Source organism: Mustela nivalis (genome assembly GCF_964662115.1).
Source record: "Mustela nivalis genome assembly, chromosome: 7".
Classification (NCBI taxonomy): domain Eukaryota; kingdom Metazoa; phylum Chordata; class Mammalia; order Carnivora; family Mustelidae; genus Mustela; species Mustela nivalis.
This window is the reverse complement of record NC_139026.1, coordinates 41,507,662-41,520,965: the sequence shown is the minus strand read 5'-3', so window position 1 is coordinate 41,520,965 and position 13,304 is coordinate 41,507,662. Positions and strand designations below refer to the sequence as shown.

Below are 13,304 nucleotides of genomic sequence, written 5' to 3'. Positions count from 1 at the left end.
GTTCAACAAAAGGCAAATAACCTACATAGGAGGAATGTGACATCAGCTTCAAAAGGAAATAGCATATACAAGAAGAAATGAACTTTTATTTAAGAAATCTGAACTTATAATTTTGTAAGCCAAACTATGATTCAAATATAAAGACAAAATAAAAATTGCATGAGGCATATAGGCTTTAGGAAATATGCCAGATATACTCATTACATTCATTAAAAATAATTTCTGAGGAAGTTTAAAAAAATTAAGAAATTACTATGTAAGTATGGGTGGCCAAATATCTTGGTAAATCTTACTGTTGCCTTGATAGAAAAAAAAGAAGACTAGAGAATGTATATTTATAAATAATACAGACATTAGTAAATTTATGAAATCAGTAGGGGTAAATAAACTTAACAAGTTATAAGCCCCTTGGGGTGCCTGGGTGGCTTAGTGGATTAAGCCTCTGCCTTCGGCTCAGGTCATGCTCTCAGAGGTCAAGATCTCAGGGTCCTGGGATAGAGCCCCATCCCCTGCCCCCATACACCTGGCTTTCTGCTCAGCAGGGAGCCTGCTCTCCACGACCCCCCCCACCCCGTCCCATTCCATCCCCTCTGCCCGCTTCTCTGCCTACTTATGATCTCTGTTAAATAAATAAATAAATAAATAGATAAAATCTCTTTGCCAAAAAAAAAGAAAGAAAAAGTTATGAGCCTCTTTACCATAATAACAAACAACAGAATGCAGGAACTTTAACAGAAGACCACCTGATTTAATGGAAAGCAAAAAAAAAAGAAAAAACAAAGCACAATAAATTATACAATAATAGCAATTAAGTCCAAAAAAAAAAAAATACCGCTTTCAAGAAATGGAGTTTAAAATTACTAATAAAGGGAGTGCCTGGGTGGCTCAGTGGGTTAAAGTCTCTGCCTTTGGCTCAGGTCATGATCCCAGGATCCAGCCCCGCATCAGGCTCTCTGCTGAGCAAGGAGCCTGCTTCCTCCTCTCTCTCTCTCTGCCCACTTGTGATCTCTCTGTCAAATAAATAAATAAAATCTTTAAAAAAAATAAATAAGTAAATAAATAAAATTACTAATAAAGAAGCAAACTTCATACTAGAGATAAAAGGATGGAAAAACCCATGCAACGTAAATAAAAACCAAAAGAAAGTTAGAATAGCTATCTTAGTATCAGACAAAACAATTTATAATACCACCACCACCACCACCACCAAATACGACAGAGGACATTTGGTAAACTGGAACAAAAGGACAAGATATACACATCACAAACATACAGTTAATAATACAGCTTCAAAATATATTAATCTATAACTAATAGAATTACAGAGAGAAACAGATTAAGCAGAATTTAACACATTCTTCCCAGAAACTGTCAGATCAAGCTATCAATCAGTAAGCAGAAATAAGAGAACCTGAACAACACAATTAATGTCTAGGCTACTAATTTCAGCATATAGTTTCACACTTAACTTTCACAGAACATTTAGAAAAACAAGTATTAAGGCCATAGAAGATAATTTTTTAATAAAAATCAAATAAACAAAGCCCTCAATTCAAGAAACTGGAAAGGGGAATGGAGCAAATCCAAATAAGGGTTCTCAAACCAAAGGCCAAAGTCCATTTTTAGAAGCATTCTACCCACCATTAGGGAACAGTTAATTCCTATCTTATACAAGCTGCTTTTAACAGCAACCCTGTTTATTTCATTAAGCAGCTGAAATCTTGACTCTAATAACAGGGCATGGAATTACCATCCCGTTAAAGTTTCTGTATTGTAAATATACATATACATACATCACACATGTATATCCACACACACCTATTCAAGGACATTTCACTAACGAGTAAGGACCTTGAATAAAATATTGACTACTTGACTCAACAGTACAATATTAATACATGATTAAATTTATTCCAGGAATGCAAGGCTAGTTTAGTATTGGAAATACATGTTTCCAAAAATATATTCAATGTGTACTTAACAGATTCAAAAAAAAAGTCAAAAGACCATCTGAATACATACAGGAAAAGGGTCATAAAAAATCCAAGTGGACACCAAGTTTAATGGAGAGATTTTATATCCATTCTTGGTTAAGACTAGAAATAAGATAAAGATGCACATTTAATGCTAACACAGTACTGAAAAGTCCTGGCCAATGTTATAATGAAATAAAAATAAACCTGGTGTGCTGTAATGTGAAAGATTAGAGCTAAAACGGCCATTATTTGCAGACAAGATCTTTTGCCTCTGGGAGAAAAGAAAAGAACAAATTACTATAAGTGTAGCAAGATTTCTGGATGCTAGATCAACAGCAAAGAAATAAAAAATAAAAATAAATCAATAGCACTCTTCTCTACATTCAACCCAGAAATACAATATATTCAACCAGAATACATTCAACCCAGAAATACGACACAAAGATGTTATCCACAATACCAACACAACTAAAGTATATAAAAATTAACTAAGAACAGACAATGAGAAATACTTTGTGATAAAAGAGAGTAGGATTTCAATAAATACAAGGATATGGATGAGACAATTTTACATTAGAAGAATTCCCTACCCATCTTAATCTATAGATTCAATGCAACTCCTATCAAAATTTGGGGGAGGGCTGTTTTGTTCTGTGAAAACCCCTATAAACTTACTATCAACCATATGTTGGATAAAGGTCTACGTATGATTAGGCCAATCTTAAGAGTGTATTCCACAGGGGATGAGGAAAGGAGGGAGGGTAAAAGCAAGCAAGATATTACAGGGAGAAACAAATTAATAGAATTATCACCCTGCCAGATACCATTTACATACTAAAAAGCCAAATTAAAGGAAGAGTGCTGCTCAAAGACAAACACAGGTGTTTATAAGAAACTGATACGCAATAAAGGTCATATCACAAATAAATGAGTAAATAATGAACTATTTAGTGAAGTCTTATAGAAACAAGCTCAGTAAAATAAGGCAAAAACAAATAAACAAAAAACCCTGATGCACAGCTAAATACAAAGAGGGTTTATTAAAGACCTAAAGATGAAAGGTAAAACTAGTCAACAGGAAATGCAGAAGGAACTAGTAAGTACTTCTTAACTTGAATAAGCAACAGGTCAAAAAACCCAGAACTTAAAAATTAAGGACTTCTGTTTTATGGAGAATGATATGGATAAAATTAATAAAAATGACAACAGATTATTTACAAAGTCTAAAACTAACAAGAGATTAACACCTTGAATATACAAAAAACTCCTGCAAAACAAGATAGTAAACCCCAATAGGAAAATGGACAATGAGAACAACCTAAAAGGTTCACACTCATGAATAAAAAGCTCATTAGACAACAGAAAGTACAAATAAAACAAAATAAACCTAGACCTCTTAGAATGGTAAAAGCAGAAAACCCATAAAGCTGAATGATGCCACAACTACTGGCAGAGACAAGGATGTAGGTTGCCTTCATGCACTGGATAGATTCATTCTAGGAAGCAAGCTGGGAAGTACTTAAAAGCCTGCATACCCTGTAACTAACAATACCACTGTAAGTATGTATCCCCCCCAAAATTCTTACACAGTTCTTTAAGAAGGCATGCAAAAAGAGGACCATTACAATGGAATTTGTGCTGATGAAGCTCAGAGGCAATCAAGATATCCATCAAAGAAAATGCACGTAATAAAACACAGTGGACACAAATCACCATAAATGATAACATTCAGAAGCCAGAAACTACTGACCAGAGATTACACACGGATAGCAACATGGATGGAGCTTAAACTCATAAAGCCAAGTAAAAAAAGAATTTTAAGTAGAATAAGATATACAGGCTACTATTAATGATTTACAGAACCAGTGAAATAAGAAATTCGCATTTCTTCTAATTCTGTGTAATTCTAGTAAACCTCTGAACAAATCTCAGAAATGGTTAAGATCAGTGTACTTCCTATGGAGAGGAGTCAAACTTTAAAAGACCAAGTCTAAATTGGTGGTGCTCAGCGAATTTTAAACTCCCCAAAATCCTATGCTAGATACTAACAGACATTAGCTTTCCACTATTAAGTATATGAGTCCTAGATGGTCTTAAAAAGATACACCTGCAATGCTGATTATAGAAGGATAAATAAAGACTACAGAAAAGAAGAACTTGTACCTTTCAATGTATCCTGTTGGTGTTTCTACCAGACCATCAAGTCTTTCTTGAAGGGCTGCAAGAATCTGAGGATTTTGCATCATCTGAACAGTCAGCTGACGCGCTTTAAAAAAAAAAAAAAAAAAAAAAAAGGCAGCGAAAGAAGGATTTTAAGAAAATGTATTATGCTATTTTAATAGGACAATCCAATAATGAAGTTTTCCTGACTAGCCCGTAATTCATTGGTCTGAGTAGAGATGGGGAGCAAGCTGAGGAAAATCCACTCTAGAAAAACCTGATGTTCAGATTCTTAATGACCTAGTAACACAAACCATTTCTCATGGCCATTGCCACAACTACTATTAACTATAAATATCCCTTCTCTTCCTACTACCTTGTGTTTCATCTACTTTACGTTTTTAAGAAGCTCAAAGCTTCATCCAGATGCCTACCTATGACTCCATATAATGCTTTGATAGTAGACAACACATTATCAGAAAACTTCAAGTGTACTGACACTTTCGACCCTGGGAGAAAGACTGTGAAGTAACCTAACTGCTTGTTTGATGCGTACAGTCTAGTGTGCTTCTGTGTATCAGAACAGAGAAAGTTAATAGCTGAGACAACCAAGGTTGTAACTAAAGCCAAACAAAATGTGGTTGTTTATTTGTCTAAAAATTATACTAAATCCAAAAATAACTAGATTTAGGCAAAACAAATTATTTTGCTATTATTATCTCTTCGTCAATAGACATTACACAAAATTGACATGAATTTTCCCAGTTATGTTTCTGTCAATTCCTGGTATTAATTTGATTACTGGATGGTGTACAGTTATGATAACCAACATGACTTTAGAAATGTCAATGTTGGCCACTAAGGATACTGACCTACATATCTTTTAAGACAATGCTACAAGATGAAAGCTGATGCTGAAGTTCAGCTGTCTTTTCACAATTAACCTCCATCTGGCTCAACAATGAAAATCTGAATCATCTAGTATTAATTCTTAGCCCATACCTACAAGGCATAACCTAAAGCAGCACAATTCCCCACCACCATCGCTACTTCTCTCTTTATAATTATTTGCTGAAAAAACTTTAAATTTTTATTTACATTTAATAAATGTCTTTTTTGTCATTTGGTTGGAAAGAATTTTTAAAAAGCTTGAAATTTACAACTATATGTTTTCTATATATGAAATACTGAACATTTCCAGTAACTCTAATCTAGTGTTGTTTGTTTACAACTACCACCAGAAACAACTCCCACCAAGACCTATAACATTTCTAAATTCAGACAAAACTCACAGGCAGCTCTGCCATGTCACTCCAGCAGTAGAGGGTACACCAAGTAACTTTTGATGGGTCACTAACTATATTCATACCTTCCTCCCTTATTACCACTCTATATCCATCTCCCTCTTCCCCTGCTTTCTTCCCCCCCACCCCAAACATACACACACAAACTGTTCCTGAACTAGACGTATAAGCCACATGGGTAAAGCAGACAAGGATCCAAAAGGGAACAATATTTGTTACTACCCTCTAGAAGACATGTGCCAGCAATCACTGGCTCCTGAAGTAATTTAAAATAATACCTTTGATTTTTGTTTCTTCACCAGTTTCTTCTTCTTCTACTTCTTCAACATCATCCAAATCTTGATCAAGTTCAGACTGTTCTTTGCTACAATATCATAGTATCACACCAAGGTTCAAATGTACCAATTACCAAAAAATAAATAAAAAATTATAAAAAACTTCAACTCATTTTCTAGGTTAATATGCCTCTTTCAAAAATATGAATAGGAAATTCAAAAGGTAATTCAGTTTTCTTTCTAACTTCATAAATAAACAGAATAAACTGTAAGTACGTAAAATTTCATTTAAAAGCACATGGTCAAATATAAAATTTATATTTTAAGGTTTTTTTTTTCCCCAAGATTTTATTTTTAAGCAATCTCTGCACCCAATGTGGTGCTCAAGCTAACAACCTGGAGATCAAGAGTTGCATGCTCCACCGACTGAGCCAGCAGAGGCCCCTCTACTCTTTCTTAGCTTTAAAAATGTGGTTCGATAGGATTGGTTCCAGGAACATGAGGTCAAGAAGTTTATGTTCTCTACCCAGTATCCGCTGACTTCACTCTTCTTAGTAAAAGCACCCTGATTTTACATGAGATGGCAAATACACCAAGCTCTTAAAAATCTGCATTTCCGAGCCTATCTTTTAGCTAGGTGTGGTTATGTAATTCTGGGCAGTGAGTTTAAAAAGCAAAATGTACAGAATTTTCAGTATGCCTCCTTAATAGGATAACAGACAACTAGGAGGCCTTTTTGATCTTATGCCCTTCGTAGAATAGGGATATAAATTATAGAGTTCTAATAACCATACTGGGACCATGAGGCATCCTAGAGAATGAAAGCCAACAGAATGAAGTTGTTTGAAAGAATAAGGATCCTGGATCCCTGATGACTACAGGGCAATCACATGAGCCTGTACTCACTATCTTAGGAATTCCCTTTTTCTTTACTTCATAGTGGAGATGGGCAAAAAGTTAAGAAAACCTGAGTCTACTTTGTACTTAAAGCCAGGAGGATGGCACCATTGAAAGAAAAGGAAAAAAGTAGTAAGATAACATTCACCCCCTTTCACCTTAAAAATCTAGCTTTTGAATATGAAATTACAATGAGAATTAAAAAGGGAAATAAGGTTATCTAAATCAACATATAGGTCTTCATAGAATTCCTTGTGTGATTTTACATTTTAGTATTTGGTCACATTCACGTTTAGGAACAACATCACTTCAAGTATTAACTTTCATACACAGAACAAATACCACCTAATTTTCATATAAGAACAAATACAGAAAAAAGTCAACTGTATTCTGCCAGCAAAATTTATGTCCCTGTAAACTAAGAAAAAATTCAGCCTTCCCATCAGAAACAATAGATTATTTCTGAAACTGTCTTTGATTTAGTATAAACCTAAACGTACATAGATTTAAGGGCCATTAAATAAAGATCACATAGCACCGCTACTCCTCCAGTGTGATTTTAGTCATTTACTGAACACCTACATTTTAAGGCCTTAAAACAGGGGTCCACAGACTATGTTACATGGTCAAATATAGCCCACTATTTTTGCAAATAAAACTTTATTGGAATACGGCCATGTAAGTTTGTTTACATAGAGTCTATGGCTGCTTTTACACTACAACAGCAAAGCTGAGTAACTGCAACAGAGACCATACGGCCCAAAATACCTAAAATATTTATAATGAGGTCATTTAAGTTTGCTAACTCCTGCTTTAAAAAACAAGAATCCTCCCTTCCTTCCACCCTCCTAGGGCTCACAGCCATCTAAAATTAAATAAGGTGATGTGGGGAATTGAGCTGTCAAAACCAATTTATTCTTTTTTTTTTTCTTAAGTTCGAAACAAAATGAGGTTGCAAGGTTAAGATGGCAGATTGCACATACTCCTCTGATCTTAATCCTTCCAAAATCTCTACTAAAATTAGGATCAAAGGGTTTTTTAAACAGACGAACACTGAAGGACAGAAAGAGAAGAAAGCAGCAGCAGCAGCAGCAAGTTCACGGAGAACTGAAATCTAACTTAACAGTGGGAAAATCTGAAAACTAGACCTAACACAAAATCAAAAAGGACACTTTCGGAACTAGGACTGGAGAGATGAAATTGGAGAAAACAGGGAGGACTAAACAAAAACTGATAAAGCAGTTTAATCTCCAGATTCTCTCCCTCAATCTAGCAGAAGCACAGCAGCTTCTTCTTTGGAAAGGGTTAAACTAAGAGCTCAGACTAGAAGACCACAGATAGAGCTAACAGTCTCAGATATAGGACTGTATCCCGCTAGAATGTTGGATGTAGAGAACCTACTCTAGTCACCTTTTCCCAATTTGGACTCTGTAACTGAAAGCCAGATCCTCACCCAGATACTCTTCCTTAAGGTATCTGACATAGAGCAAAAAAAAAAAAAAAAAAAAAAAACCAAATCATTCTGACAATGGGGATTCTCACAATAAACCACCACCCTGATGACCTTTCACTACAATCTAAATTAAAAGCCTCCCTCCACCCCACAACAAATTTTCTAATCAACGTTTTTTTAAACTGCATATTCTCCCCCCACCCAGATCTTAGTGAGTAGGCAACCAAGTTTTACGTCCTATTTGAGAAAATGCTTTTATATGGAGACAAAAACAAATACAGGAAAGAAAAATTTAAGAGCAAACAAACTACACAGGGAAAAAAAATCCACAAAAAAGATACCACAATCCAGTAAAAAGATATTACAGTCAATGAAGTAGGAATAAGATGCTATAAAAAACAGGAACAGAGAATAAAGACACTCCTGAAAACTACACAACAGAAATTTAGACACTTCACATGCTGAAAAGTAAAAATTTCTTCAACTTTGCCTAGAAAGAAGAGCAGAGATAAAGATGGAAAACAAGACAAAAGATAATTAGAACAAGTTCAACATTTAACATAATAGAAGGTCCAGAAAGAGAAAACGGAAATAAGACAATCAACAAAATAAGTCCAGAATATTCCCCAGAACTGAAAGCCATCATCAGGTTGCCAGACTGAAAGGGCCCACCACTGAATGCCTCCTACAACAAATTTTTAAAAATACATATAACAATGTGAAAATTTCAGAACTCTGAAGCCAGAGTGCTTCCAGAAATATGTATGTTTAAAACAAAAAGTGTCACATACAATGATCAAGAATTATAATGACTTTGAACTTCAACACAGCAATACTGGAAGCCAACTGATAATGGAGCAATGCCTTCAAAATTCTGAAGAGCATTCCCAAAGGAGAATTCTACACTCAAACTATCCAACATAAGGATAGAACTGTCCTTTTCAGTCATTTATCTCAAAATAATTTATTTCCCTCGTACTCTTCCAAGAAAGTATTAAAGAACCAAAAAAGAAAATAATATGGGATACAAATTTACAAATAGCAAACCCAAGAGAAAAAACAAAATGAAACCCCAGAAGATAAAAAATTAGATCCACAATGATGGCTCTATAACCAAGATTAAACAATCCAGATTGGAGCAGTATAATGCAGAAGGCAATCACTTTGAAAGCCGTTATCACTAAAATACCTGCTGCCATTCTTTTTTAAACGTGGAAGGATAGGCCAAATTCTTATATGTACTTGAATGTGATGCCCTTGTGTAAATTTTCCTGCCTTCCCACCTCCAAGCTCTGCTGCCTACAACTTGTGTGTATCATACCCCCATCCAAGTCCAAGTGTTGTTTAACCTACTCCCAAGCTACATGAAATCGTAAGCAACAAATAATGCAGCTCACTTATTCTCCCTTACCGTTTTTCTGCAAGACATCCATCCACACTAGAACTCTGCTAGAAGCCAACTTCATAAAACTGATGTTTCTAGAGTACATGACCTTGCCCAATAAATTCTTCAGGAAAGCTGATGCTAGATTATGACCCAGATAATCTTTTTGTTTATTTTCCTACCTTGGAGACTTCAACTGATAGTGGTAATACTGCTTTTCTTTTTAAACACAGGTAAGTTTGTGACTGCTATTCAAATTTTCAAAATTAAACATTGATTAACAATGTATAGGTGTTAAAACTCTAAAAAAAAACAAACCAAAACAAAACAAATGATTTAGACAAATGCCAAGACAGTGCTTACAGGTCTGGAGAAGGTGGAGGATGCAACTGAGAAGAGGGACATTGGGCTTCTAATACTAATGTTTTACTTTTAAAAACTCAAATATAAGTATCCTAGAGTAAACCCTACATATACATTTCATACACTCTTTTTTATCTTTTTTGTATGATACACTAATATGGAAGTAGTAAAGTCTTTGGGAAATACACATATGGTAAAAATGGATTTTCCAAGTATTTCTTACTCATTTCTGTGCTCAGCACATTCCTAAGAATAACCACTGGCGAATGGTTTATTTAAGACAATGATTATATATACTACATTTTGTTTTGGATACACTGTACCCATCTATTATATAGGCAGGTATTAAGCATCAGTCTTTACCATACATTTTTATAATGTTATTATTACTGCTATTAATTATATCACAGTACAAAGTGAAGCCCAATCTCTGGGACAAGTAAAAAAAAAAAACAAAAAACCAACTATCTGGCACTTACTTGTCAATGTCTGCCATGTTGTTAAGAACTCCAAATATCTATGGAAAGAAATGCCAATGTTAACAAAAATTATATATACATTTATATATAATGTATTCAAAACCATTAAGAACATTTGATGCCCAAACCCTTTAAATCAGTACCACACTGAGAACTAACCCAAGAAGGAATGTATACTCCCATTAAAAACACATCACTGTTGGGTGCCTGGGTGGCTCAGTTGGTTGAGCAACTGCCTTTGGCTCAGGTCATGATCCTGGAGTCCTATAGGATGATCCCGCACAGCCTGGGCCTCCCTGCTCAGCGGGGAGTCTGCTTTTCCCTCTGCCCCTCCCCCTTCATGCTCTAACACTTGCTCTTTCTCTCTCATTCTCTTTCAAATAAATAAAATCTTTAAAAAAAAAAAAATCAGTGTTAAGAATAAAAATCATGGCACATATACATGGACTTTCATAGTAGCCCCCAAAGTAATTTTTCAGAGGACACTGCTAAAAATAATGAAGTTAGTACTAGGCTTTTAGACTCTACCATGTAAGGACATTTCATAATAGTACTGCTGGTAAAGAATCTGACGTATGCTAGTATCACAGAAAAGAACAATACAAGAGGTCTTTAATCAAACTCCTTTAACATACAAATGGTCAATTTTTGTTAGACTTAGTACCTCACAGAACCCACTTCATTTTTGTATTCTTATCAAATTCCTGTTAAAAAGCCAAAATCTGCCACCATTATGTCCCCAGAAATCTTCCTAAAAAGTTTAATAATCTTTGCATCAGAAGTCAGTCCTGGGGCACCTGAGTGGCTTACTCATTAAGCAGCTGCCTTCCGCTCAGGTCACTGATCCCTGGGTCCTAGGATGGAGTCCCTGCATGGGGCTCCCTGCTCAGCGGGAAGCCTGCTTATCCCTCTCCCACTCCCCTGCCTGCGTTCCCTGTCAAATAAATTAAATCTTTAAAAAAAAAAAAGTCAGTCCTTTAAACAACTTAATGACAGTTTAAAAGCTCTGAGTCCCAATCTTTTTCAAGTAAACCTTCCCCATCTCTTCAGTACCTCCTGTCTTATCACTGATAAGGACCACACACACCCCCACCCTGCTACCCTGGATATGCTGGCACATTGTCAACAAATTCTTGGTTACCTTACAGCAATACTGTTAGAACCCATCCAGCGAATATCCTAAATTCTTTCCCCGAATATCCTAAATTCTTTCCCCACTATAGATTAGTATTGACTTAGAAAATACTTCTTTTAGAAGAAAACTGAAGGTAAAACATGTTATATTCAAGCAGGAAAATGGCTAATGCCACACATAATGAATGCACAGACTACCAAAAAAAAAAATTATCTAAATGAAGCTTAGGATCCCACATTAAAATCAAGTTTTTATCTTTTAGTAATTTAAAACCACAGACTTTTAACTCTCAGAAAGCTACAAGGTGTGATTTAGGATATTCGCTGGATGGGTTCATATCAATATGTTTTCTATGAGTTAAAAAGAGTTACTGATTTCAGCAGTCAAGAGCTAATATGTGGAGTATTATTAGTGAGCCAACATCCATCATTTGAACAATTTGAAGAAAATATTTCTTCCTAATAATGTATCCTATTCTACTTTAAGTATTTTTGCTTTAAATTTCTAATAGCACTGATAAACTTCTCTAGTGATGCTGGGTAATTAGCCAACATTAACAATCTATTTAGCAATTATTAAGAAATATTAACTCAAAAATAAGAGAAATATTGAATCTTAATCATCAAAGAAATACAAGTAGGATTCCAGTTTGTCTATCAAATCAGCAAGACTCCTCTTTTAATGCAGGGAAAATGGTGGTGAACATGCAGTCTTAAATATGGCTTATGTTCTTTCTGGAGAGTAATTTTGGAATAGTAATATAAAAAACCTTAAATATGTTTGTCTCCAGCTTTAGTTATTCATTTGTGAGATTCTAATATAAAAAAAAAATTATCAATCTCAAGGTCTATGCTTTATCATGTTTGCCTTAGAACACTCTTCTAAAATTCAGTTAACATAATCTTTGGCTCTTATCTCCAAGTTTTATTTTTTCAGAGAGGCTTCTCCAACCTGTATATTCTGGCTAAATAAGACTTCTTGGTTGTACACACTCCTAGAAAGCCCTACTTCTTTCCATCATAAGATGTCTCAAGTTTGTAATTACAAATTAGTGTGATTATTTGACTAAGATCTATCTTTCCCCACTAACCCGAGCACAAGACTCCTATTACAGGGATTATATGTGATTCTGCCAGTCGCTGCACTGCATCCTTCAGAGTAATAATATATAAAGCTTATGGACAGAGCAGGTACAATTATTTATCTCATCAAAAATAAACAGTATTAGCATGGAATGTGCATACAATGAAATGCTTTGCAGTCAATGAAGCAGATACAGAAAGAGCACAGGGCTTATGGCAAAATTCAATCTGGACAGGAATACATATATATATGCATATGTGTGCGTGTGTGTGTATACCTGTGTGTGTGTCTATGTATACACACATGAACATGCATACTCATGCACATACTTTATGAATAAAACAATTCTGAACAGATATACCAGAAACCTAGTAATAGTCACCTTTAAGAAAAGGCTGGGAGAAAATGAGAACTTATATTTGGTTTTTCCATATTCAAATACATTTTGTTAACATTTTGTAATTTGCTGGGTTGAAGTCTCGTTAAGATCAGCAATTATCAAAAATATAAAACAACCCCCCAAAACTTCTAAATTCAGATTTTTGTAACATTTTAAAATGTACTCAAAAGAATGGCTACACTGCTACCTTCCTTGTCCATTTCATGGGGTCACATTTAGAATTCAAACTCTTTAAATGAAACTCTTTGATTCTTTATTAAAGATGATTCAAGACAGACAGGATGGCATTTACTTCTTCAGAGATACTTTCTCCACTATGCCCTGCCCACTCTAGCTGAGTTAGACTTCTTGGTTATACACACTTCTGTTTTTTAAAGCAGACCTAATTTTGTAGT

The 13,304-nt window shown here is 34.9% G+C and overlaps 1 protein-coding gene across 19 annotated transcripts in view; it reads right to left on the bottom strand.

The window, feature by feature from the left end:
* NAP1L1 (nucleosome assembly protein 1 like 1) overlaps positions 1-13,304 on the bottom strand; it is a 34,414-nt gene that overhangs the window by 13,257 nt on the left and 7,853 nt on the right. For 11 of the 19 annotated variants that reach the window (XR_014314151.1, XR_014314152.1, XR_014314153.1 and 8 more), the window contains exons 2-4: positions 10,292-10,329; positions 5,719-5,804; positions 4,140-4,242 (exon numbers count right to left, since the gene is read on the bottom strand). Coding sequence is in view for 13 of the 19 variants with exons in the window: in XM_082740469.1 (XP_082596595.1) it covers positions 4,140-4,242; positions 5,719-5,804; positions 10,292-10,308 (206 nt within the window). In the remaining 6 variants the exon portion in view is untranslated. The remainder of the gene's footprint in view (positions 1-4,139; positions 4,243-5,718; positions 5,805-10,291; positions 10,330-13,304) is intronic. The other 8 variants (XR_014314155.1, XR_014314156.1, XM_082740470.1 and 5 more) reach the window with 1 other exon arrangement.